Source organism: Dryobates pubescens, chromosome 32, assembly GCF_014839835.1.
Source record: "Dryobates pubescens isolate bDryPub1 chromosome 32, bDryPub1.pri, whole genome shotgun sequence".
Lineage (NCBI taxonomy): Eukaryota > Metazoa > Chordata > Aves > Piciformes > Picidae > Dryobates > Dryobates pubescens.
The window spans coordinates 5,627,325-5,652,863 of record NC_071643.1 but is presented as its reverse complement, the minus strand read 5'-3'; the positions used below and the strand labels follow the sequence as shown (position 1 = coordinate 5,652,863).

The 25,539-nt window shown below is 46.9% G+C and overlaps 2 protein-coding genes across 3 annotated transcripts; both read left to right on the top strand.

Annotated features, from left to right (window-relative positions):
* The first annotated feature begins 2,385 nt into the window (after positions 1-2,385).
* APOD (apolipoprotein D) lies at positions 2,386-7,638 on the top strand. The gene is made up of 5 exons (XM_009908738.2): positions 2,386-2,453; positions 3,413-3,566; positions 3,855-3,976; positions 5,707-5,795; positions 6,964-7,638. The coding sequence occupies exons 2-5, from the start codon at positions 3,444-3,446 to the stop codon at positions 7,197-7,199; spliced, it is 570 nt and encodes a 189-aa protein (XP_009907040.1). The 5' UTR covers positions 2,386-2,453; positions 3,413-3,443; the 3' UTR covers positions 7,200-7,638.
* Positions 7,639-8,897: 1,259 nt separating this feature from the next.
* PPP1R2 (protein phosphatase 1 regulatory inhibitor subunit 2) lies at positions 8,898-25,056 on the top strand. 2 transcript variants are annotated; one of them, XM_054175590.1, is made up of 7 exons: positions 8,898-9,040; positions 14,666-14,773; positions 15,720-15,800; positions 16,074-16,177; positions 17,463-17,600; positions 20,502-20,552; positions 22,675-25,056. In XM_054175590.1, the coding sequence occupies exons 1-6, from the start codon at positions 8,898-8,900 to the stop codon at positions 20,504-20,506; spliced, it is 579 nt and encodes a 192-aa protein (XP_054031565.1). In that variant the 3' UTR covers positions 20,507-20,552; positions 22,675-25,056. The 2 variants fall into 2 exon arrangements, with proteins under 2 accessions (XP_054031565.1, XP_054031564.1); XM_054175589.1 differs by lacking the exon at positions 22,675-25,056 and adding an exon at positions 21,883-22,035.
* The last annotated feature ends 483 nt before the right edge of the window (positions 25,057-25,539 follow it).

Genomic DNA, 25,539 nt, shown 5'->3' with positions numbered 1-25,539 from the left:
TACAGATTCTGAAGACAGGTTCCAATACAGGGCTTCAAAAGCATGAAGCTTGAAAAGGTCTGTTCCTAGAAAGTGGTGCAAAATAGCCATGACCATGGCAGCTCTGCCACCCCCTTGGATTTGAGAGCTCAGACATCATCTGGATTTGAAACCTTCCTCAAAGGGATGAGTATGGAGCCTTGGGCTACTGAATCCTAGGGCTGGAGCTGGTGGTGTTCCATAAATGAAGGAGATGCCCAGAGTTCCTGGTCCTTGCAGTGCCTCCACTGGAAACTTTTCCTGATGGTAAGAGCTTGGGCAGCTTCTTGCTCTCCTAAGTGATGTCAAGGTTCTCATCACAGGGTTGAGAGCACGGTGTTACTCCAGCTGCCTTTCCATCCCTTGGCAGGTAGAAAGATGCTAGGAGGACACAGCATGACAGGACAGCCTTTCCCTGGGGAGCCAGGTCCCTGCCTGTCCTGGCTGGCTAAAGCTTGTCCATTCCATAACTGCCAGGATCTGATTTCAGGGTGGCTTGGGGTGCGTGATGGGACAATCTCATTTCTGCACTAAGACAGGTTGGCTACAGGTAGAGCTCCAAGGGTGGTGTGACACTGCCCTGCCCCAGCCCTCAGCTGGCTGGACTTCACCTGCAGCTCCAGCTTATTCCCACATGGGGTTCTTTTTCCTGGCAGCACTCAGTCCCACTGCCTCCCCTCCCTAGGCCGACTGAGCCCTTGGGTCCACAATGGACCACGAGTCACAAGAGAAAATCCCAGCTGATATAACCCACCCATGGGTGCCCTGAGTGCAGTGCTGCCTGGCACCATGCACAGCCTGCACTGAGGGCTGCCTCTGCCTATCCAGCTCTGGACATGCTGTGCAGCTTGTGCCACCTCTCCCCATCTGCCCCTGCCTCCCGGGCTGTGCACGCTGCCCATCTGCCCTGGCTGCACACCCCTCATGGGCAGCACTTCAGCTCCATGTGCTCTGCACTCACCCTACATCTGCCCTGCAGCTGCCTCATCACCCAGAAATGTGAGGGAGGCTTCATTCTTGCATGAAGCGGTCAGAGCGTGTCTGCTGCCCCCCCCTTTGCCCTGGTTTCTCCTCAGGTCTCCTTCCTGTCCTCCCACCCTTGCTCTAGCTTCCTGCCCTTTGATGAGCCTCCCCTCCCCTGCTCCAGGGTATGAAGTGCTTACCAGGTGGAGATGACTTCTCCCCACCCCATGATTAGGTGCAATTACAAGGTTATGCTTTCCCCTGAACTCTTCTTGCTCTGGTGTGCATTGAAGCTGGATGGGCTCACGAGCTGGGTCCTGCTAACAGGTCAGGCATGGAGTGGGGCTCTGGGCTGTGAGAACAAGGGGTGCTGGTGGGTGCTGGAGGTGGGAAGACAGGAGCATCCCCTGACTTTCTCGTCCCTGGCCATCAACCCTGCATCTGCATTGGATGAGCCATGCTCAGCTGTGATGGCCATCAAGGTCCTGGAAGCACATTGGCTGTGGCCATGTTTCAGGGCACTCCTCAGCAGCAAGGCCCCAGTAAGGGACAGGACTGAGCTACTTGTGGCTCTTGGGGCAGCATTTGGGCACCCAGGGGTCTGAGAGCATGTGTGTGCATGTGTAAGACATGTGGCACAGCATGTAGAAACACACCTGGAGAGAAAGTCTCAACAGAGATTAGGTTAAAAGAGAGCATCCTGTCTGTTACCCAACTCTCCTTACATAACTCCTGGGACTGGCTGCCTTCACAGATGGCTGCTCTGCTGTCAAAGTCATTTGCTGGGCACCTGTTGGAAAAGCTGCCAGGTCAGCATGGTGCTAATTGCTCCAGCATCTTCCCTTCTAGTGAGATGTAGAAGTCTAGAGGAAAAATTGCTGAGAGGTCTTGCAGCTCCCCAGACAAGCTTACAATGCCTCCTACTACTTAATCCTCCCCATGTATGTGACTGTCATGGGGACAAGGACCTTGCAGTGCTCTGAAGGGTCTCTGGGCTTCAAGTGACCCCTGGCAAAGGAGGTTGCACATCTCCCCTGGCAGCACAGCAGTGGCTGCTGCTGGGGCAGAGAGAGCAGGATAGGAGACACTGGTATCCCCAGCCCCCACAAAGGCCACAGCACTTCTCCCCTTCCCCTGCCATTTGCACCCAGTTCAAAGGCTCCCATGAGCAGCTGAATGGCAGAGAGCTCTGCAGCTGCAGGGCGATGACCCTGCCGTGTGAGGAGCTTTGTTTGCCTGGGTGAGCAGCCAAGTTGCAGTCCATCTCCAGCTTTGTACCAGCTGCAGATCTAAGGCAGCTGACTGGCCTGCCAAAAGCCAAAACACGTCCAGGACCAGGGAGTGGCTTGTGGTGGTGCTGGATAATGATGATCCCAGCGTGCTTATAAAACGAGGAGGCAGAGAGAGCCCTGCAGAGCAGTTCCTTGCAGCCCTGGTTCTCTGCAGAGCATCACTCCACGTTGGCAGCCAAGGTATGTTTCTGAGCTAAGAGATTCAAAATGGGAACTCTCTGTGTCTGCAGTGGGGCCCATGTCTGCAGACTGGGCTTTTCTTTTAGACCTGGGGACAATGCTACTGCTTTTCCTGCAGAGCAGCCCTGTGCTGCTGGGTCTCTGGTGCCAATCTGCCCCAAGCAGAGCCCAGAGCATGTGGGCAGCATCCTGGCTTCAGGGGCTGCTTGTGGGGGGAGTAACAGCTCCTGCCTCAGCTCTACAGGAAAGTGTGTCCTTCCCCTCCTTGTAGCACACTTCTGGGGGTCAGTTCATGATTTATTTGGAACTCATTGTGTCTCAACCAACTTCCCCACCCTGCAGTGCTGTGTGCATCCTGGCACAAGAAGACCTAGAGATCCCCTCTAGAGGCAGCTGCACTGTCCCTCCCATCACCTTGCTGGGATAGGTGAGGATGTCCCTCTGATGCAGATCTGCCCCAGCTCTGGAGCATGTTCCTTTGTGCTCCAGCATTTTATAGCAAACACCCCTGCATTTCCCCTTGCCTCAGCTTTGGACAGATGACAATACTCCTTCATGTCTGTGGGTATTTGCCACTCCTACAAGTTAGATTGGAATAGAATAGAATAGAATAGAATAGAATAGAATAGAATAGAATAGAATAGAATTAACCAGGTTGGGAGACCTTTGAGATCATTGAGTTGCTAGGTGTCAAGTGCAGGTGATGGGTCCATGTGCTCTCACCAGGTATTGCCTTGCTTCTCTCAGAGATGATGGGCACAGGCTGAGCACAGGCAGGGCTTGGACCGCTTTGGGCTGAGGACTTATTTTGCACAGCATCTTTGTGCTCTTCTCTTGATCCTTTTCCACTTGCTGTGCTCCCAAGGTGTCTTGATGCAGATGTCTTGTCCTTCACGATGTATTTCACACAAAGTTCTGCTGCAGCAAGGCCCCAACTCAGCTATTTTCCTCCTCCCCAGGTCTGTTTCTCACCTGCATTCTGACACAGCCATGCTGGGCACAGCAGTGCGGGTCTCAGTCCTGCTTGGCCTCCTTGGCATTGGGAAAGGCCAAATGTTTCACATGGGACCATGCCCAGATCCATCTGTTCAAGAAGACTTTGACATCAACAAGGTGTGAAAAGCTTTCTAAAAATCTCACAGTGTGTAGGGAGTGAGGCTAAAGGTACAGGGGATTGACAGCAAAGTGGTGTGTGGGGTAGGGCACAAGGAATGGGAGGAAGGGTCTCGATGCCTTGTGCCAGAGCTGCCAGTGTGGGTCTGCAGCCCCGCTGCCCTCTGCAGCCATAGAGATGGATGCTGGAATAAACCAAACAGGCAAAACCATGCCAGCAAAGAAGCTGGACTACTCTGCCTCAGCCCTTCCACGCTAAAAGCATCTCTCTGGGCTTTCTTCCCTCAGTATCTGGGGAAATGGTACGAGATAGAGAAGCTGCCCTCAGGCTTTGAGAAAGGAAGATGCGTCCAGGCACATTACTCGCTCAAGGATAACGGCAAGTTCAAGGTGATCAACAAGGAGATGCTGTAAGTGTTTGTGTTCTGCACATGTCCTGTCTGCAGCCCTGACATTCCCCTCACCCCTCTTGCCATCCTAGGTGGTCATTTTTCTCTCAAGTGCCTGTTTCTGGGTCTGGTGGTGCTGGGGGAGGCACTCTGTGGTTGCAGTAGCTCTGCTGGGATAATGGGCTTTGCTGCAGGTAAGGCAGAGATGTGGGGCTCTGGTTTTGGCCAGTGCTTGCCAGGGGTTCACCAAGTCTCTGTCGTGCTGTTTAAGGTGAGTAGTGAGAAGAGAACTCAAATGCACAGGGTGACTGCATTGTGAAATAGGCTGGATCTCCCCCTTGACTGCTTTGTGATTCCTCAGTCATGGCTAAGAAGCTGGATGCCCCAAGGGCTGCTTATGGGACAGAATCCATCACCTTGTGCCCCTGCATGCTGAGAGGTGCCTGTGCCCTGCACTCCTTTCTGCTGCAAAGAGGGACCTGATGAAAGCACAGGGGTTGTTTTCACTCAAGCAAGTATTTGTCAGCCTTCTTCTGGAGCATTTACACAGCACTGGTAGCGAGTGCTATGCAAGGGGTTCAGCAGTCACTGCCAGTTTCAATCAGTCAGCAAAGTGAAGGCACTGATTGTTCCCCTTATTATACTTGATACTTCACAATTCTCCCAACCCCTTCTGACTTTTGTCAGGACAGATGCATTCATCTGTTGGTGGCTGCTGCGAGGGGCTGAATGAAAGAGAGGGAGCGAGTGGCAAGCACGGCCCTGTCCCCTGCACTCCTGGCATGGCATGGGGACTTTGTTCTACCTCACAATAACAACAAGGCAGCAACACATCCCTCGTGTCTGGCAGAGAGCAGCCCCCATGCTGCTCAGAGACTGTGCAGCACTGTCTCTGCAGCTCCAGCAGCAGGGCAGTGCCTGGCAAACAGCTGCCCACTTATTTGTACCTTCACTGATCTGTGGGAGATTAATCTGCCCACTGGTGTCACTGCTGCAGCTGGTCAGGACCCTGAAATGTCAGGAATATTTTGGGTCAGGTGTGCATGGCTCCAGCATCAGCCCCTTGACCTTTGCTTTTGGCAGCATTAGCTTCTGCCTCCTTCAGCGGTCCTGTTTCATGGGGAAGCAGGAAATTTTCCTCCCCCACAGGGAGCCTCCAGGTCTTGAGGCATCTGAGTTAATAATGCAGTTATAAGATGGGCAGCCCAAGTTGTAAGGCTCGCTGCCAGCAGGGCAGTGCTCTAAACAAGCAGTGAAACAAACCCTGGCTCACCAAGCAGAGGCAGGTAATTTGTTTGTGGAGGAATGTGTGGAAGAAACACCGGTGATTAGAGAGACATGAACGCATGCCTTCCACAACTGCTCCCTGGCACATCCGAGAGCAGTGCTGGGATGCTCCTGCCCTGTGTGGAGGGGTCTTGGTCTCTCTCTTCTCTCTCACTCTCCCCCTGGCACTGAAGTACACCCCACTGTCAGGGGCACTGAGAGAGAGGCACCCTGGGGCACTGGGGTGGTTTTGTTTGGGAGAGCATTTGACCCAGTGCACCTGGCCCAGGACCTGGTGTGTCCTGGCTGCTGCCAAAGCTACCCTCCGTGCCGAGTTGTCCCTCCAGGAATGCTGTGGTTAGCTGGTATGTGTTTCAGCTGCCTCCTGGGAGGTGGATGCATCAGGAGTGATGATTTAGTGGAGGGGGGGAAGAAAGTGATTTCAAGCTCACTTGACTTTATTTCTTACCTTGTTCTCCCCTTAGCTCCAATGGCAAAATCAATGAAGTTGAAGGGGAAATCATGCACATGGATGTCAAGCAGCCAGCCAAGCTGGGTGTGCGCTTTAACTGGTGTAAGTACATGGCTGGTGGCCTGCCGCCTCCACCAGCTCCCTGCTGCCCACTGGCCTCAGCAGCACAGGAGGGCAGAGCCTGCAGGAAGCAGGCACCACTGCCATGCCATCAGGGGTGCAAAACCAGCAAAGCAATAGGAAAAGCTGCCCTGGTGACTTCAGTGCAGCGCGGCAGAGGAATGGCAAAGGGTTAGGACAGATGTTGTGATCAGCAGGCAGTGGTTTGGTGACATTTACACATCATTTACAACAACAACCCCTGCAGTGGTGGAGCACTCTTCACCAGGTGATCTCAAACCCAGAAAGATCTGCAGCATAACTATCCCTCCAGGTTGTTCCACAGATGGGGAGCGCAGGAGGAGGCAGCCCCTGCAAGAACCAGGACTAGGACCAGGCTTGCTTTTCTGAGTATAGTCATACAGACACCAGACCACCCTGCTTTTGCTTGCAAGTGCCTTTTTAATAACCATTATTAATATGGTTTTGTCTGCTTTTCCTCCCCTTGTCACTGCTGAGGTGCAGTGCATTTGGTTCATGTTGCCCAGCATGGTCCTCCGTCCACACGATGCATGGAAAGAGAGCAGCAGTCTCCTCTTGGCTCCCTTTTAGTTCTGCTCTCTCACACCTTTTCCTTGGCTGTTCCATAACACACAGATGAGTTATCTGGATGGGTGGAGCAGGGGTATGTAGAAAGAACAATTAAAGCTCATGGGCACGGCCAGACTTAATTATGCACTGCTACAGGCTAAGCCATACTGATTCCCACCAGCCAGGCTCCAGTGGGCTGAAGGAGCAGTGGGTGGTGGGGCGGGAGGTGGTGGTGGTGGTTTGTGCTCCTCAGAGCACCACTGTCAGCTCCCAGCCCTAGAGCTCCTTCCTGCCAGAAAGCAGACTCCCATGGCTGGTTGTCAGTGCCCAGGCTGTTCAGGCCATAGCATTAACTTTCCAGGGAGACCTTCCTAGTCAGGACTTTGTGGCTTTCTTGAGTCTCTCTGGGCAGAGCGAGGAGTCTTGACAGGCTTTTACAAAGTATTGCTCCCTGTACTGGCCACAGTTACTTGTCTCAGGAACAGCAACAGTGTGGACAGCACCAGAGGCCAGGGCTATAGCGCTGCAGTGCAGTCCAGTCGGTTGCTCGTGGTGTTCACGGTGGCTTTCTTTCTCCTAGTCATGCCTTCTGCCCCTTACTGGGTCATCTCCACTGACTATGAAAACTACTCACTGGTCTACTCCTGCACCAACATCCTCTGGCTCTTCCACATGGATTATGCCTGGATTCTATCAAGAGCTCCTGAGATGCACCCTGACACTGTGGAGCAACTGAAGGGCGTTCTCCAGTCCTACAAGATTGACATTGATAAAATGACACCCACGGAGCATGCTAACTGCCCTCCTGAGATGTAACCCCCAGAACACAGTGACACAGCACAAGACCAGTGATAAACTTTGTGGCTTGCTTTATTATCCATTAGAATGTCTCTATGTAACAGAGGAATGTAATAATCCCTTTGCTAGTGGTAGTTTGCCAGCCCTGAGTTACTCCTTGCTGTTCCCCCTATCGCTTTCCCCGCTTCTTCATCTCACTCTGACTTTTGCAGAGTAATTGACTGATTTAAAGTCATGGGTGAAGAAAAGAAACCCTGAAGTGCAGACATGAAGCTCTGCTATTGCTGTTAGTCCTCCAGTACGTGGATGGGAAAGGGGTTGAGATGTGATGTTCAAGCATTAGTCCTGCAGGGAAACATTCTGTCGTGTGCCCCCAGGTTTCTTTCATGTTTTGTCTTGAGGCTTCTGGGCCTGGCAGAAGTCTGTGGTGGTCAAGACTCCCCACAGGCACTGCCTTCCCAGGCACGAGGGTCAGTCCTTCAGCCTGGGAACTGAGACTGGAGGTCTTTCATGTTTTGATGTGTAGGCCTGTAGATGTGTGTTACTGCCAAGACAGCAGAGCCCCTCACTCGAAGTCAGATCTGGCCCTTTGCATTCAAAGCCTGAGAAAGCTAAAAGAAAGTCCAGAAATCCAGCATTGCTCCATCCACAGAATCTGTACTGACTTGCCTCAAATACAACTGGTCCTGCACTCCCAAGGGGTCAGCTCTGAGATCACCCATAAGGAGACAGAGAGAGACAAGTTTGCTCCCTTATCTTGTCCCATGGCTTTTCCTGAACAGAGAGAGACAGTAGGCTCTGCCTAACATCCTGCTCATTGCTTTTACACATGCCGAGTACCTGCTGGCACCACATCTGCCCTGGCAGGCGCTCACCAGGCACTGTGACAACTCTGCTTGAATAGCACTGATGCAACTCATTAAAAATGAAATAAAAATAGCTGCTTTGGGGATTTTGTACCTTCCCAGCTGCACGACCTCTCGGAGCAGAGCGAGGGGGGCTTGGCACGCAGGGTCTGCCTCTCTAAGGCCACGGCACTGTGAGAACAGGAATGGAATGCAAGAAGAGCAACCACGTCTGAAGTGAAACGGTTTGCTCCAGGAGCTTGGAGGTCTAATACAGCCCTCGGGGATGGGTTGTGTACGCTTCCCCCATCATCTGAGCCGTGTCAGCAAGCCTCCATGGTGGCTTTGGCTGTCAGGGACCCCCATCGCCTGCCGCTTTTAATGGCGTGGATAAATAACGCTGCGGACAGGTAATACTGTAGCTCTAAAGGAGATGTTCTCTGCTCACTGCGGTGGGGCCCTGGTTGGTTGGGGTTGCGCAGCAAAGCGCTTTCTCGCCCCACAAGAGGGAGAGTTCCAGCAGCCGCGCAGGGCCAGCACCGCAACAGACTGCACCAACCCAGGCAGCGCAGCCGGACGCCCAGCCGCAGGGGCCGCAGCTCCGCCGTCGTCAAATCGTCATCCACAGCGCCACACAGCGGCCACGCTGGAAGAGAGCAGCCAGAGACTTGACAGTCCGCCGGCCGCCAGGGGGCGCGACTGCCAGAGCCTCCCTTCCTCCTTCCCCGCGCCGGCGGCTGTGACGCGAGTGGGGCCGGGCGAGGCGGCGGCGGGCGGAAGCGGGCGGCGGCAGGCGGAAGCGGGCGGCAGCGGGCGGCGGGCGGAAGAGGGCGGAAGCGAGCCGCGGCGGGCGGAAGCGAGCGGCGCGGTGATGGAGCCGAGCTCGGCGGCCGGGCGCGGACCCATCAAGGGCATCCTGAAGAAGAGCGGCGGTAGGGTTTCGCCGGGAGGGGTGACCCCAGAGGCGCCGCCGCGGGCAAGCGCGGCCCGCGATGAGGACGAGCCCGAGCACGGGTAAGGAACGGCACCCAGCTCAACCGCGGCCCCGGTGGTGGTGAGGCGGAGGCGGGTCCCAGCAGGGCTTCCCCTCCGGCTCCGCTGCCCTCATCCGTCCCGCTCGTCCGGGGTCTCCCCGGCGGCATCTCCAGAGAGGGGGTTTCGGGGATGGTACGAAGTGGGCAGGCGGCTCGGTGCCTGCTGTGCTGCGGCGGTTCTGGAGCACCGTTCCGCGCGTGGGGGGCGGTTGGGCAGCGGAAGCATCCGGCTGGGGCTGCGGTGCCGGCAGGGGCGGTTAAGAAAGGGGCTGCCGGGGCCGCGCACCTGAGCGGAGCGTGTGGGGGCTGCCCGGGGGGCTGCTGGCGTAGGTGTGGGTGGCTCTGAGCCCTCAGCGCAGCGTGGCCGCTGAAAGAGCCGCTGTGATTCTTCGCTGTTTACCAAATACTTGCAGACGCAGTATTACTTTTAAATGCTCGTACAAAAAGACAAACAGAAAGGGGTTTCGGTTGCTGGAAGGATAGGTTCGGGAAATACGCTTTGCCACAGGAGACTTACTCTTAGCCTGAGTCGAGTCTTACTTAAAGATAACTTTCTTTGCAACGAGAAGCGTGTCCCTGGGGAGAGGACCTCTCCTGGATCGAAACATAAGTAAGACGTAGTCTCAGTTGTGCAAGATGGAGCTGTAAAGACCTCGCACCCGAGCGTGTGAATGGGGTGTGTGCTTTGTGTTTAGAATGAACAGAAAATCTTGGTTTAATTGTAACATGCTCAGTGCAAATATGCGAGAAGTGGTCTTTAGCCAGCTAGCAGCTGTCCTGGGCCAGTAAGAATTCTTGCACTTTTGCTGCTATTGGTGCCCAATCTGCACTGCCTAGCATGACTCTGACGCCCCATTGCATCATAAAGATCAGGGTTTGAGCAGAACTCTCTGTTTATAGAATTGCTTTGATGGTTTTCCTCGTTTGGGACCTCACTCAGTGTTGCAAGGAGAGAAATAATGATAAAATATCCCTGAAATTTGTTGTTTGGTGGTGAATTTTTACGTTTCCCCCCTTGCCCCCCCCCATTATGGTAATGTTCCTTTCCTCTTTGCCTACTTAAGTCATGAGCATAGTCTAAAGTCAGAAAGGTGAGAAAGCAAACCCAGAATTTTTTATGTTGCCTGTGTTAGCTGCTCCTGCTTTCCAGGGAGAATGATTGCAGCTGAAGGGATGAGATGATGTTTTTCCAGAAGGTGAGTGTCAGTAGCAACATGCCATGGTACAATTTGTTTCCTCTGTTCTTTAGTTTCAATATAATGTGGCACAAGGTGTTTACTGCCACACCAGACATGATGTAGAACCTACCCTTTGCTAGCCTCTTTTGTACCCACAATCTTTCATAGCATCATCAGAAGTCGAGTGCAAACAGAGTGCAAGGTATATTGGTTACAGCACACAGAAGATTGTTGTGTGAAGCAGTGAAGTGGGCAGCAATCCAGCTCCTGCTTCCTGTTTAGCAATGTGAGTCAATAAAGTCTATTAAATTAATGCTGGAATTGCCTTTGCAAGTTGAAGGACATTGGCTGAACATGCTGGCTGCAGTAGAAGATTTCCTGGGAAGATCAATACAGAGTGTTTAAAGCTGCTCTCTGTGTGTGTGTGTTAATCTTGATTGGTGACACCTCCTTGTCAGTGCTATTTCTTACTTCAGTGAAATAATTTTGTCCTCAAAAGAGTGATAAGTAGTACAGCTCTAATTGTCCTTGAAGTTTAAACCTGAGTTTGTACATTCAGACATCTCTCTTTCTTTGTGTGACTCTTATCAGTAGCTTCTCTGCTGATGTCTGATGTTGAAATGCAAGTCTGAATACCTTTAAAAATAGCTGCAGATGAAAGCACTCGTTGTGTCAGCTGTCATCTTTTAAAGCAGCATGCTCAGTAGAGCTCTTATGTATCTGCATCATTGCTGGCCTTGCACACAGCTACTGATGGTAAAATTCTTTGGGAGACTTCCCTAATGAAAAATGTGATGCAAGAGGGAAGCGTAGGGAATCGGGATGCTGCTGGAACTGCATCCTGAGCGCTGACCTGATGGTTTAATGGTAGATACATTCCTGGTGGTGTGTGGTTGTTAGGTTTTGCCTTGAGGCTCCTGTAGGAGCCTGTGAGTGACCTGATCTAATGTTTTACCAAGTACCTAAGGAAACCTCTTGTCTGCATGCACGCAAGAGCCAGCGTTGGAGCAAGCAAGAGAAGAGTCTGCCATGGTAGGAGCAACTGAGGTGTGAGAGGTGTTCTTTGACTCATACTGCGACAGAAATGTCTTGTCTGTCAAGGTGTGGTGTCAAAATAAATGATTATGTGTACTTGAAGATGTGAGAGAATACAAATGAGAGCTGCTGAGATTTTTTTTTCCCCAAATCTCATTTTCCTGATGAAGATTAGATTGTCTGTTTCTTTATCTGAGGGCATGTCAGAAAGCATTTTCTTGTGATGGTCTTAAGATCTGTCATTACTGTTATGCTCCTCAGGCATGCCTGAACATGCTGAGTTGGAGACAGTCAAGGAAGGTGTAGGGTTTTATTGCACTTAGTCACTCTCCTGTGATGGCTTTTTATATGGAAAGGTGAAATAAAATGTTTGTCTGCTTACCTAATTCTTTTTGTTTTCCTGGCTGAATTTAAATTGTGCTTTGGGAGGTGTTCCACTTCCAAGGCTTTTATTGTTGGCATCTGAGTTTAAGAAAAATGAATGCAAAAACCTAAAGCACTGAAAGCCTCCTCAGTCTTGTCTTGCAGGTTAGTGAATTGCTAGCTGTGGGCTAATGATGAGAGCAGCGTATGTCAAGAATACATGTATGTCCAGAGAAGGGCAACAAAGCTGGGAAGGGGTTTGGAGCTCTCTTCCCTATGAGGAGAGGTTGAGGGAGCTGGGGTTGCTTAGCCTGGAGAAGAGGAGGCTCAGGGCAGACCTTATTGCTCTCTACAGCTACCTGAAGGGAGGTTGTAGCCAGGTGGGGGCTGGTCTCTTCTCCCAGTCAAGCAGCACCAGAACAAGATGACAGTCTCAAGTTGCACCAGGGGAGGTTTAGACTGGATGTTAGGAAGTTCTTCACAGAAAGAGTGATTGGCCATTGGAATGTGCTGCCCAGGGAGGTGGTGGAGTCACCATCACTGGAGGTGTTTAGGAAGAGACTGGATGGGGTGCTTTGTGGCAATGCCAGCAACGAGCAGTGTGAACAACAATCTGGCAGTGTAGGCCTAGAGCCTGACATGCTGGCAGGCCATGCTCAGCATAAGTGCAGAGCCAGCTAGCAGTGTAGCAGAACAGCGCTGTGCCTGCAGCGTGTAACTAAAGCAGGACACTGGTAGCTATAAACACAGCAGTTATCTTGGAACAACAGGACACGCACCTGCCTCAACAGCCTCGCGTGTCATTAGTAGTTGGACCAATAACCTGTAATAGCACAATGTGTGGGCACTGGTGGGAACCAATGAAGCCATGCTAACGAAGCACTCTGAGTTTAAGTTGTAGAAGTTCCCTTAATATGCACTTCTTTACCTTCTTTACCGTGCTATACTCACTATGCTCACACTATAGTCCTACAATAAAGGAACAATACTCGATCATATTGGTCGTCTGTGTTGACTCCAGTCTCCGCCAACAGTGCTTGGTGCCATGGTTTAGTTGATTAGATAGTGTTGGATGATAGGTTGGACTCGATGATCTCAAAGGTCTCTTCCAATCTGGTCTATTCTTTTCTGTTCTATTAGATTTTTCTGAGGTTGCCACTATTATTATTAGTATCACAGTATAACTAAGGTTGGAAGAGACCCCAAGGATCATCAAGTCCAACCTGTCTCAACAGACCTCACGACTAGACCATGGCACCAAGTGCCACGTCCAATCTCCTCTTGAACACCTCCAGAGACGGTGACTCCACCACCTAAGATATCAAGTTGTGAGCTCAGGCACTAAACCTTGATGTGGTGAACACAAAGCATGTGATGGGAGTCTGTCCCATTTGTCATATTTCCTCTTCAGCCAAGCTTTGTCTCTGTACAGGGGCTGCATCCCGTTGCCCAGCTGCTATCGCTACTAAAAATGCTCATGGTTTCAGTATGTAGCCATATGATCATCTTATGTTAGTCACAGATGAACTATAAGCAGGTGTTTTGGTGGTGGTTTTCCAGCTCCTAAATAGATAGGTTTGAATAACTGGTATTCCTAGAGTAGAGCTCTTGCTTTGTCATCATGAAGCTCATGACTCTCCAGCCTGCCGGAGCAGGCAGTGTGACTCACGTGCTGCCCGCTTAGATTGCAGTCCTTGTGTTGCAGTTTGGGCAAAACGATTAAAGAGCGCCGGAGCCTCAAACAGGAAAGTTTTGACATCGGTTGCTGTATGCTAAGAGGATTAACTTCACTTGATTTGTATTAGTTTCTGGCATGTAAGGCTGTGACGCCTGGGATTCAGCATCGACTCCCGCATCTGGGCTTTTTTAGTGCCTTAGTTTTTTTCCCCATCATAGTATTCAGTGCCCTCTGTAAAAGTCTGGTCTGTGCTTGGCATTTTGCTTTACCAGTTTTGTTTTACAGATAGCATTCTGCTCAAGAGCAGCTGTGTTACTGAGATTGACTGTGATTGTTCAAATTCATTGGAATGATCTGTGTTTAAATAAGTGTCGTCTAGCTGCCTGTCCCTCTCCCCCCATCACCCCCCCTTAAAAACCAACAAAGAAAAAAACCCAACAAAGCCCTGTAGCATTTGCTTCCTTAAACAATTTGCAGCAGGAATATGTTAACACATAAGGTAATATTAAGTAGTGGAATTAGTTTACCAAAGATACATCTCTTGGTTCAGTCTAAGGGGAAGATCGCCTCATATGAAGCGGAACAAATGAAACTTGGTAGCTCCTGTTGATTAAACATTTGCATGGCTGTTAGGTCTGTGGAGGGGTAACTTCCTCTGGCTCCAGGGCGATTGCTTTCCTTGTGTCTTGCTTATTTTGTCAAGCTGTGTGGGCTTTTATTGCTGCGAATGTACGTAGAATGGAATATTTGCTGATTAACCCAGGAAGTTCTAAGCAATGTAACATCATTGGTGCTGGCTGTAAAATGCGAAACTCTTGGCTTGATTACAGCAGCAAATGGGTTCTGGTTTGTCATTTAGCATGACAAAAGCAGTGCTAGTAACCGGCTTGCTCAGTGTTAATTGTTTGACTGCAGGAAGTTCCTTGTTGTGTAACAGCTTGACCAACAATCGCAGCAGCTCGCTGAGCAGAGGTGAGGTGGAAGCTATTTGGTCTTGCTGTGTTGTTGTGGGGTTTAATAAGAGGAAGAATGATTTTACAGGAACTTGTGAAAGAACAGACAGCTAGTGGGTCAGGGATTCAACAAGTACCTTGAAAAAATACGATGCATGTATATAAGAATATGTAGGGTTTGTGACTTGTTGGGGAAATCAAGCTGCACTGGTAATTTGTCATGACTTAACTGATGTATGTGTAGGATAGCATTTACCAGCCAGACTTTGAACATGCCTGTGTGTCATAACATGCTGAAAGTATAGTACAGGTCCAGAGACATTCTAAATGTGCCTCCTGAGCAGAACAAATTGGTTTTAGACTACAAGCAAATGTCACTTTGTTTTTTCTTGTTTCAGTAAAAAATCCCAGAAGTGGGATGAAATGAACATCCTGGCTACATACCACCCGGCAGACAAAGATTATGGCAAGATGAAAATAGATGAGCCAAGTACTCCTTATCACAGGTAAGCTTGACAAACTGCTGTCCTAGAAATGAAACAGTGGTTTACCAGCAAAAATGACTTGGATTATTGATTGTTTACAGTAGCTGCTTGCCTGACAGACTGTGCAGGCTTCCTGGATATGTGGCATGTATTCAGATTGACCAAACTTCTAACTAAAGGCTTATAGCTGTTGAGGAGAACTGTCAAAAAGGACAAAGTGAAGTTTTAGAAGGCCTATGTCTAATAGGCTTTAGGGTTTTAATAGAGTAAATAAATGCAGTGTACACTGCACTGGTTAGGTCACACCTTGAGTCCTATGTCCAGTTCTGGGCCCCTCAGTTTAGGAAAGATGTTGACTTGCTGGGACAACTTGGTGAGGGGTTTGGAGCACAGCCCTATGAAGAGAGACTAAGGGAGCTGGGGTTGTTTAGCCTGGAGAAGAAGAGGCTCAGGGGAGACCTTATTGCTCTCTACAACTCCCTGAAGGGAGGTTGTAGACAGGCAGGGCCTGGTCTCTTCTCCCAGGCAACCAGCACCAGAACAAGAGGACACAGTCTCAAGCTGTACCAGGGGAGATTCAGACTGGATGTTAGGAAGAAGTTCTTCACAGAAAGAGATTGGCCATTGGAATGTGCTGCCCAGGGAGGTGGTGGAGTCACCATCATTGGAGGTGTTCAGGAGGAGACTTGTTAGGATGCTTGGTTTAGTTGATTAGGTGGTGTTGGATGAGGGGTTGGCCGTGATGATCTTCAAGGTCTCTTCCAACCTGATCTATTCCATGTATTTTTTTTCAGCAAATGCATGCTGGAATATAAAGTTGTCATAGCAATATTTACATTAGATTTGGAGTTTTGAAAGTATTAAAGGAGTCTTAATTTGGTGGTGTAAGGTTTTGACTGTTGTTCTATCAAGCAAATTTCAAGCAGCAAATTATTGATGGAAGTTATTTCTTTGTTTGCCCTCCAAGCATGGTAGGAGAAGATGATGAGGATGCAGTGAGTGATTCAGAATCAAATGAGCCCTTAAAAGCAGATGTCTTGAGTAAAAAGTAAGTATTGTCATAGAAAATTGACTACATGTTCAAGTAACTCTCTCATTTTCATGGGAAGGTGTTGCTGATTGCTCTGGAAGCCAGATTCTTGCTGTTGTCAAATCCAGTAGTTTTGGGTGTTCGATAGTGCCACTGGCAATTGACACCTCTTGCATGTCATACTGCACATAAATCTGGCACAAGTAAAGAACAAAGCATGAGTGTTCTGAAATCTCATGTCTTTAAAAAACCTTGCCATTATCAGTATCTTGTATTGCATGATTCACATAGACTGGCAGCAGCTGCTGAAGGTGAAGGGCCCAAGGTAATAGCAAGGCAAGAGCAAAGCAGTGAGGAGGAGGAAGAAGATGAGGAATTAACCCCTGAAGAGAGAGGTAGGCATGAGCTGCTTTGGTTTGGTTTTGAGTTTGGGTTTTGTTGGTTGGTTGGTTTTTTGTTTTCCTCCAAATATTTAAAAGCTTTCAATAAGAGATATATGGGAAGAAAAAGAAGTAAGAAAAATGTTTGTAATTTGAAAATGGAGATAAATAGTCTTTGAAGGGTAAGTAGAAGATTGAACAAATATGTTGTTTGTTTCTGTTTAGGACTGTTTAGTATGAGATCTACATATAAACAGGAATTTGCTGTTCCTGATTCCCCCTCCTCCATACAAACTTAAGATGTTGGAATTTTTCTTCTTAAGCCTAGAAGTCTCAAATCAGAAGCTGTTCTGCTTTGGGGTGAGGGAGTAGTTAGTTCCATCTCAACACATTTCAGGTAGACTTACCAAACATTCAGTGAGTACTGCTGTGATTAAGATGCTACTAATTGCTTGCTAACAACCAATGATATTTCTGTTGTGTTCAAAGCCACTGGTAGATGGATCAAGCAGGTAATCTGCATTTGTTTCACAGCAAATTGCATCTGCAGTGAAGATGTTGCTTTGTGTTAGCTTGGGCTAGTACATTTTGAGGAAACAGTCAAACAGCAATGCTTCTAAGGTTTTGGGCTTGGTTTATCTAGCTGCTGCTTCTCCTCTTTCCTGGCAACAACTTTTGAGCACATAACCTTCCTGTTCTTTGGAGAATATTGCTGTTTCCTTTGGGGGGGGGGGGGGGGGGGAAATGTTGGGGCTGCCAATAATAAGCAAAGTCTCATTAGACCATATAGATGAAACTTTAGGCTTCAGGCTGTGGGGAAAGTGGAAAATATTTTCTTCTCCATGTGGTAAATATCTCTCATAGCTGGCTTCTTGGTAGCTAGCCAGGAGTCAAGCCAGACATCTGCAAAAGTTCATCTTTATCCCACCAGTAAGTCTCAATTTGTCCTTAAGTTTACTTGGAAACGAGACTTGGGAAACTTTGGAATGCAGTGTGCTGTTACTAGATGCTTCTCTTGATGCACACTTGCTCTTAAATTACAGACAGGTTCTTTTAAAAGTGCTCCAGCCATTCTAGTCCACTAGTTACTCTCCTTTTTGTAAGTCAAGCTCACTTAAAAGAACACTCCACTGCTTGAAGAAAATCATTTTAATGCGGTGATTGGTTGATCATATAACCAATGGACTTTGGAGGTAGCAATAAATTTGACTTAGGAAGCAGTTAGTGCCTCTCTGAAGAGGGAGTAAGTAGATGGTATTTTAAAGGGAAGAAATGAATATTTGCATTTGTTTGTCCACAGAGAAAAAGAAACAGTTCGAGATGAAGCGAAAAATGCACTATAATGAGGGGAGAAACATCAAATTAGCAAGGCAGCTCATTGCAAAAGAGCTGCATGGTGAAGAGGAGGAGGATGATGAAGAGATGCAGGATGCTGCAGGTACAGAAACAATGAATACAGAAGCTACTGAGCAATGATTAAACAAAGCATGTTTATGTACTGGTGGCCCTTTCATCTGTTGGGAAATGAAGACACTGCAGTGTGGGAGTGACTAGAAGGGGCTGTGTGTGTGTATGGCTCTGTGTGCTATACTGCATGTCGTCCTGGTAGGTAGATTTGTAGCATAGTACCAAAACCACCAGTATTGCTAAAAGCCTGTGGGTTTGTGTTTCTTGTGACATACTTTATACTGCTTCCCCAGCATAAGCCACTCTTGCTAGTGAAGTTGCCAGCATTTTTCAGGGAGGAGTGGTGTTGTACAGACCACTTGAAGTTGTGGCCACATGAGAGCGCCTGGTCTTACGGTTTAGTTCCCATTCTGCTCCCAAGCCACCCTGTAGCAGGAAACTGGCATGAATGCTTCCTGTGTCTTGAGAGAAGTGTATCTAACTACCCCAGTAAGAATTTCTGCCTGTCTTGCTGTAATGTAAAACTGCTGTTAGGACTTCAGAATGCACTTGGTCCTGAAGCAGTAATGTTCACTTCTCTAGTATGGGATAAAACCATTAGCTTGGCTTTTACTGCAGGTACCGGAAGAGAATCTGAGACTTCTGACTGGGACTTGTTTCTGGAACTTGCTTCAGGGCTGTCTCTTGATGGGCAACTCACAAAACTACAGGAGCTGACACCTTCTGTTTATCTTTAAGCTTCTCTCTGGGTGAAAAGGGTAGATAACTGTCCCTAATTTTTGTGGTGGCTTGGTGAATAATTACAGCTGTTCACCACCCAGCTCTGTTTAACAGCACTTGAAACAAGTTTTTGGCATTAAAAAGGTAGACATCTGTTGCTCATGAGACTAGTGGCAATGAAGTCTGTAAGCTTCACTCATCTATTGCTTGGCAAAGCTATGAGGTATTAGCACAGCCTTCAGATTTGGGAAGATGCTGCATGGGTTTAACTTGGTTCACATTTGCTTTTCAGAATCATGTGAACTGGGAAGACTTCTAAAATTAGTTTCAATTCCACATAATAAAGATGACTTGCCTGGTTACCTGGTTTTAAACTCGTGCACATTTCAGTCCTATTATTTATTAGGGGTGGGCTAATGCCTTCATAATTGCTCCAAAAGGGTCTCTTGCTCTATGTTGGAGACCCATTAATGGACTGCCTTTATCCAATAACTTAACATACGCCTTATAATGGCTGTTTACTAGAACTTCACTCTCCAGGGGAAAGGAGGGCTCCAATAGGCAACCTTATGACCTTTCTCCATGGCTTGAAGCTGCCATCTCTCTGCACTCTGCTGTAAAACAGAGGCAACTCCGCTCCCCAGCTGCATTCACCAGTGGAAGGAAGGCACACCTTTGCAGCATTTTTCCATCTCTATTGTTGAAGTCCATTCCACCTTGCCTCATAACCAGCTTCAGAGCCACAACTGGTAATTATCAATTTTAGACTGCTCATGGCCAATAGATTCTATCAATGTAACTCCAGTAACTAACTGGTTCACCTTCACACCGTGGCATATAGAAATACTTTCCATTAACTGGATGCAGCTCTTGAACCTTCACTTCTTGTTTTGTATGATTCTGCTTAACAAACCCTGATGCTTCATTATCCCCTAATCTCTGCCTCAGCTATGATAGCTTTCAGTCTCTGTACTTACCAGCTTGTCTGAGGTTAAGTACTGGTCTCACTTTTGTAGCAGGTGGTGAACTGGACAGCCTCAAACTGATCCTGTTTGATTCTTTGTGCAGGGCTGGTCAAAGGATGATGGAATGTGGACAAAATTGTTAAACCTCTGTCTTCTGCCACTGCCCATGTTTTATGAAATTCCTGCACTGAGGTGATAAATGTTCACCAACATAGCTGTGTTAACATCAACACAAAGAAGTTAATACAGTGAAACTTGGACATCTCTTTATCACTTACCTCTATTCTTAGGGCACAAAAGAATCCCCTTACAAATGTTAACTAAACAGGTATTACAGCTCAAGGATATTTCTCAAATAGCTGGTTTTAACAGCTGCTAGCTGGGTTTTTTGCTAGTCTATGCTTTGGTCACATAAGCAATTGGGTATTTAAAACAGTGTTTCAATTTGCTTGTTTTCTTCATGAAAATGGATCAAAGTGCTGTTAATATTCTTGTTCCTGAGATTCCCCTATTAGGACTGGAAGCATGTGGAAAGGTTATTGATCTGGATAGCTTTCAAGGAGCTCTTCAAAGTGCTTTCTTCTAGAGCAAAACCCAGAGTTTTCTTAACTCAGTGTATGGGGTGATGCAGGAGCTGCTTTTTGTGATGGCTTTTATCAGCATCCCTGTTAAACTCATTAACAGCTCAGCCACTGGCTTTAACCACCAAGGAAATGTCTTTTTCTGCATGTTGCAGTGTAGCTCAAGTTTGACAATTTCTTCCCTTCAACTTCAGTAATTCTGAAGTTAAGGACATCCTCTGGCTACCACTCACTTATTATGTCTGCAACTATCCATCTTTGTCAGCCTTTTTATTCCTGTGGAATAATGTGACTTCTGTAGTAGTGATGATCATACCAGGTAAATATGTGACAGAAGAGTCATTTTTTTAGTGGCCTGCTGTGACTCTAGGGCTCCAGTGGATCTTGGGTTGTTTTTCAGGCAATTTGAGACCCTCTTCTCACTTGGGATTTGAATTTTGTTGGGTTTTTTCATCCATAAAGGTGCCTTAAAGGTTCTATGCTTCTCTTGTCCAGTGCTCCTATCCACCCTCTAATCCTGTCTGTATGTATTTGAGTAAAACTAACAGTACTCTTCTAATCTCTGCAATCTCCTTTTGAAGAAGGGGCTAAAGACTTAGGTTTTTAAGAAGGCTTCTGTTGTTTACCACCAGATCTGCTAATCTGAGTTGCCTTTCTTTGTTGCAGACTGAGATTTCCTGCTGATTGAAATGAAGATGGCCAGTCCAATCAGCGATGGTGAGAACTGTTTGCATATTTTTGCCCTTGTCTATGTTGTGGGCTACTAAGTGTTTTAAGTGGAAGGGTCATTCCTTTCTTGCCTCAAGTAGCTGTACCTTATTGGATATGGATTCTAGCAGCCAAGGTTTTGGGTGGAAGATCAAGTTGTAACAGACTGCACTAGGATTGCTTGCTTCAGCATTTCGGTTTCTCTGGAACTTCTCTAGCTACTCCCCATTTATGACTCCAGGAATGATGTAACTAGACTTTGACCTCCACACTTCTCCTTTAAAAATTGTCTTTGAAATCAAGGCATTTTTTCCTGGTATGGGTAGATCTAAGCCTGATGAGTTGAATGCAGACTTGTCTTTACTTCTGCTACCCAAACGTATCACACACAAGGGTAGTTCAATTGACAAGCAATAAAACTATTGTTCGTTCTTTATGGTTCATTTAGCCTTCATTGCTTTGATAACTCTGGTCTGATACTGCTCATCAGTTGAGCTGTCAGCTGACTGGGTGTGTCTTTTTGGCCTTTGGTAGGTACAGAATCCATTGTGTTTTCTTATCCTCGATGAGTATCACCTTAAAGATGACTTAATGAGCATACACAAATGGGTTCTGCTTGCTAGCCCTGCTATTTGCCTGTTACCAACTGCAACATGTGCTGAAGCCTAACTGGCATTTTTTAAGGGAGATTGTCATCAGGATATGTTTTTCTCTGATATTTGTCTTATGCTGCTGAATTTCCAGGTGGTCATATGTATATTTTATACACACACACACACACATATATATATACACACATGTAGTAGGCTTTTTGATTTAAATAGTGCTAATGAGAAGGAGCTTTCTCTGGTTTACTGTTGTTCTTTGGCTCAAAACCATGAGTTTAATGACTTCCTGAAAAACAAAAGACTGTGGCCCTTCACTTCTAAGCTTGTTTTGTTTTTCCAAGTGCCTCATCTGGAGTCCGCGTTTGACATGACAAGTGCTGCGCTTGCTTGTGTTTCAGGAACGTCCTATGTTAGTTCTACCAATTGACCTTTCTTAGTTCCTAGGTTAAATCCTCCCAGCTCCAGGGGGAGTGAGCATTCAGTGCTTGGTCCATTAAGCAATGCTATTAGCCATTTCTTCAGAAGATGAGGGTGAAATAACTGTTTTGGAAGATTCTGCACTCTCGCATAAAGACCTTGTGGGTTGCTCAGATGGTTTGGCAAGCATTACCTTTGGAGAAGCAAAGAGGATTTCAAGATGATTTTGTGTGTGTGTGTGTGTACTTGGAAAATACTCAGTGAGTGTGAAGACTTACCTATATTTTATGTTTTGTGTGATCTTTCTTATGCAGCACATGCTACTCGTGACCAGCTGGAAAGTAAACATTGCTGCTTCATTTCTTTGCAATTAAGGCTCTTAAATATTGAGAAGCATATCAGTTACAATGTTGTATTGCCAAGAATGTTTATTTTAGACTTCTCCATTAGGCAGAGAAAAAAACAAACCCACCCACCTGTCTAATTGAGTTATTCTTGTGCCTAGTATTTCATGGAGAACACTGCTTCATAATCTGTTCAAGCAGAATGGCACTCCCTGTATGTGTAACGCTGATTCTTTTGTGTAACGCTTCAGAACAGCATCTTTTGGTTTCCCACTATTTCTTTGACAGTGTTTTGTGTGTGGTATCTCTTATGGGAAGGTTTGGGATTCAAGAGCCAAATGGTACAGCATATAGCAGATTAACATGCAAGCTATTTATGAGACGTGTTAAGCAGTTTAAAAAGGGATTATTTAAGTCTTGCAGCCTTTTTTTTTCCCCCCTCCTCTTTGTAAAGTGTTGACCTGTTAATCTAGATTTCAGTATGTTATTACCTGTACTTTGCCAGTCTTTAGAAGAAGAGAGGTGGTGTTTGGAGTCAGTTGTTGGTTTCTGACTGACGTGGAGGGAAATGCTCTTACACTGGAAATGTGCGAACTTGAACTTTGCATTTGACTGTCGCTTCTCTCTGCCATCGGGACTGGATGTTTTGGGGAGTTATCTTTGGGTTATCCAGAGAAGATGAAAGTTCCCTCCAACTCTTCTCTTAAAACCACACCCACTGTTGCTCCTTCTGGCTTGTTTCAAACTTTTGGTCTTTTGCAGTTGCATGAAGACTGCTTGTGCTGCTGGCCCCTGAGGAAAAGCACCCAACCACGAGCAAATCCACATCAGGACTGTAAAGATGAGCTGAGTTTAGTCTCTGGCTGTTCTTTTATATAAAGTTAACTGCTGATGATCTACTAATTTGGGGTGGGCAACATGCATACTGAAACCTAGTGGTCTAAATTGTCCTGTGTCCATACACCTTCAGCAGCTGCTTTTGTGAAATGAAAGTTGTTTGGAAGAACAGAAGGGAAACTGCCTAATTCAGATGCTTGTTTACAGTGTGGTTGTATAGCCCTGTGAAGAGGGATTCTGAACCTCCCAAATAACTGTAAACAACTCCCCACTCCGTGGAATTTGACTGGTTAATGTTTCAGCATTCAGAGTAGTTCCTGGGTTTTATTACACAAATCAAGTATACACTTAAGCTTTAGCTTGGTTATGGAATACAGTGTATATCTTAACTTTGACCTGAATTTGATATGTTGCAAACATCCATATAATGATATGGATCTATTTTAAACTGTCTTTTTGTTCACTGTACATGTGTAGTTTGAATAAAGGAATGAAAGTTATTTTACAGTTACATGCATTCTCAAATGTGAGCTTTCATGAAATCTCAGATTGAGAGTGAGTAAGGCAATAGGATGCTTTTCTTTGATAGATTTATACAGAAGTCATTAGAATGGATGCATTGCCAAAGATACTGATGAGTTGTGCTAACTGGATGTTGTAGAGTGCCTTTCCCAGCTGTCTCCTCTCCTTAGCAAGTAACAGGGTTGTCAGTTGTCTGATACTTAGTTTTCTAAGGACCTGAACTGGGATCAATAGCACTTTTTCACAAGGAGGAGTTGAACTCTTGATTCAGTCCAGTGTGGTGATGCTAATTTTTCTATGTAGAGAATGCTGTTTCTCTTTGTGTAAGACACAGTGACTTTCATAGAATAAACAATGGTGAGGAGTGTTTAGATACTTCTGACTCCTGAAGTCACTTAGTATAGCTTTAAGTTTGGGCCCTAAAACAGGGATTCAAAACTTGAAGTCTGCATCCTTTATAGACCAGCTTGCAGTATTGAAATGTCTGCACCAACCTCTATTTCAGCTGGACCAGCTGTTGGCCTGGTCTGCCCCAGCCAGGGCAGTGAAGTCCAGGGCTGAGTGGCAGGACTCAGCAAAGCTGGAATATGAATGGGTCAGGCTTTGACAGGTGGATGGGGGTAGCGCAGATATCTTCTGCAATGCTGCACAACCAATCACTTGTACTTTTTGCTAAGTCCAAGTGGGTACTTAGTACCTGCAATCAAGGCAGAATCCATCAGAAGCAGCTCTCACATGAGCTGATGCTCTGCTTTCTTTCATCCTAGGCTGTATCCAAGAACTCATTTTCATTTTGAGCTCAGCACCAGGCACTTTGTACCCTACAATACCTGCAAAACGTTTTAACATTAAACCCCAAACTTTGCTAACTTCCAGTAAAGACCTGGCCTCTAATGGCTTCCCGAGTCCTGGATGAAATGGGTATGAAGCTTTGAGGGAGGTACAGTGTACATAAATGCATGAAGATGGTTTTAAGATGAACCTCAGGATGTATAGTAGGGCCTTTCATCAGTCAGATACTTTTCAGTTGTCTGGGTGATCTCCCTTCTTCTGCACCACCAAGCCCCCACGTTTTAGTCAGATTCTGTATTGGAACTTGTACTGGTTTCAATCATGGGTTTTATTAAAGGCTTTGTTCTTCATTCTCTTCAGTGCCAGCAAAAATACTGCTTGTGTTTCTTCACATCACTTACCTGGAGGGCTTCCAACCAAAAGGTTGGTGTTTATCCAGGCTTACACCCTCTTGCATTTTGAAAGCTCAAGTAGGCAAATGTACTTTGCAGTAACTACACATACTCTCCCTATAGCTTTTCTTCTGCAAAGGGATGCCTGATTACCTTCTAGTCTGGAAATACCACTTACAGTTTCTTGCTGGATGGAGACAAGAGAAGAAATGCCTTTTTTTTCCACATATAATGGGGGCTTAGCTTGTATCACATGTAAATTTTGGGGTGCATGTGGTAAAGGCTTATACATACAGTAGAGTGGTGTAAAGAGGAAACAAAAGACACACAGCCCTTACTAATGTGGACATGGAACTCCACAGCATCAACATGGTGAAGCTTCTTGCACAGGTTAAGTCTTCAAGCTGCATCCTGTTTAGAGAAATTATTTTCAGGAGGCTTCCAGTAGGAAGAGCACTTGCAAGTAAGAGCCTTAACTTCATCTTTAAAGGTTTGGGGGGTTTTCTGTCCTTAAAAGTTTCTTTCACACCAAGTTGTACACAGTTAATGGGAAGTGCAAATATTTTTCTGAAAGCTCCCTCTCTTGTGTTAAACTTGTGTATCTTACTCCTTGTTTCTGTAACATGCTCGTTGTGGTGTTTATGATGGTATCACCTCACAAATGTAATTGTTTGAAACCAGTGTTAAGTGTCACACTATAAATAAAACCATTGTTTTCGTTACTGCCTTGTGGCACTCATACTGGATGTATTGGTTTGACTTTTTGGATCCTTTTAGAAGAAACTAGCAGCTGCTGTGAAGTTTGCAGGTGTGTTCATGAGCTCTTAAAACACTGAAATTTCCTCCTCCTTGTAAATGAGGAAGCACTCTTCAGGGTAACTTTGATATACATCAGCTTGTACGTGCTTTCAGATTTTGTGGTTGCTGGGCTACCTGGATGGGAGAGTAGATTCAGCAGTTTGGATCATGAATTTAAAACAGCAGCACCACACAAAAGGTTGAATTTTTTCTAGCTCCTAGTAAGCTTGCTCACCCCCTGTAGTCTTCACACCTTCCATCCCTCAAGTGTCCCATCACCTCCACC

Excerpts from the sequence above, each read along its gene's own strand:
- APOD (XM_009908738.2), top strand. The coding sequence starts at position 3,444 with ATGCTGGGCACAGCAGTGCGGGTCTCAGTCCTGCTTGGCCTCCTTGGC. Across the intron at positions 3,567-3,854 it reads AAGACTTTGACATCAACAAG|TATCTGGGGAAATGGTACGA; the intron begins GTGTGAAAAGCT and ends TTCTTCCCTCAG. Across the intron at positions 5,796-6,963 it reads GGGTGTGCGCTTTAACTGGT|TCATGCCTTCTGCCCCTTAC; the intron begins GTAAGTACATGG and ends TCTTTCTCCTAG.
- PPP1R2 (XM_054175590.1), top strand. The coding sequence starts at position 8,898 with ATGGAGCCGAGCTCGGCGGCCGGGCGCGGACCCATCAAGGGCATCCTG. Across the intron at positions 14,774-15,719 it reads CCAAGTACTCCTTATCACAG|CATGGTAGGAGAAGATGATG; the intron begins GTAAGCTTGACA and ends TTGCCCTCCAAG. Across the intron at positions 16,178-17,462 it reads ATTAACCCCTGAAGAGAGAG|AGAAAAAGAAACAGTTCGAG; the intron begins GTAGGCATGAGC and ends GTTTGTCCACAG.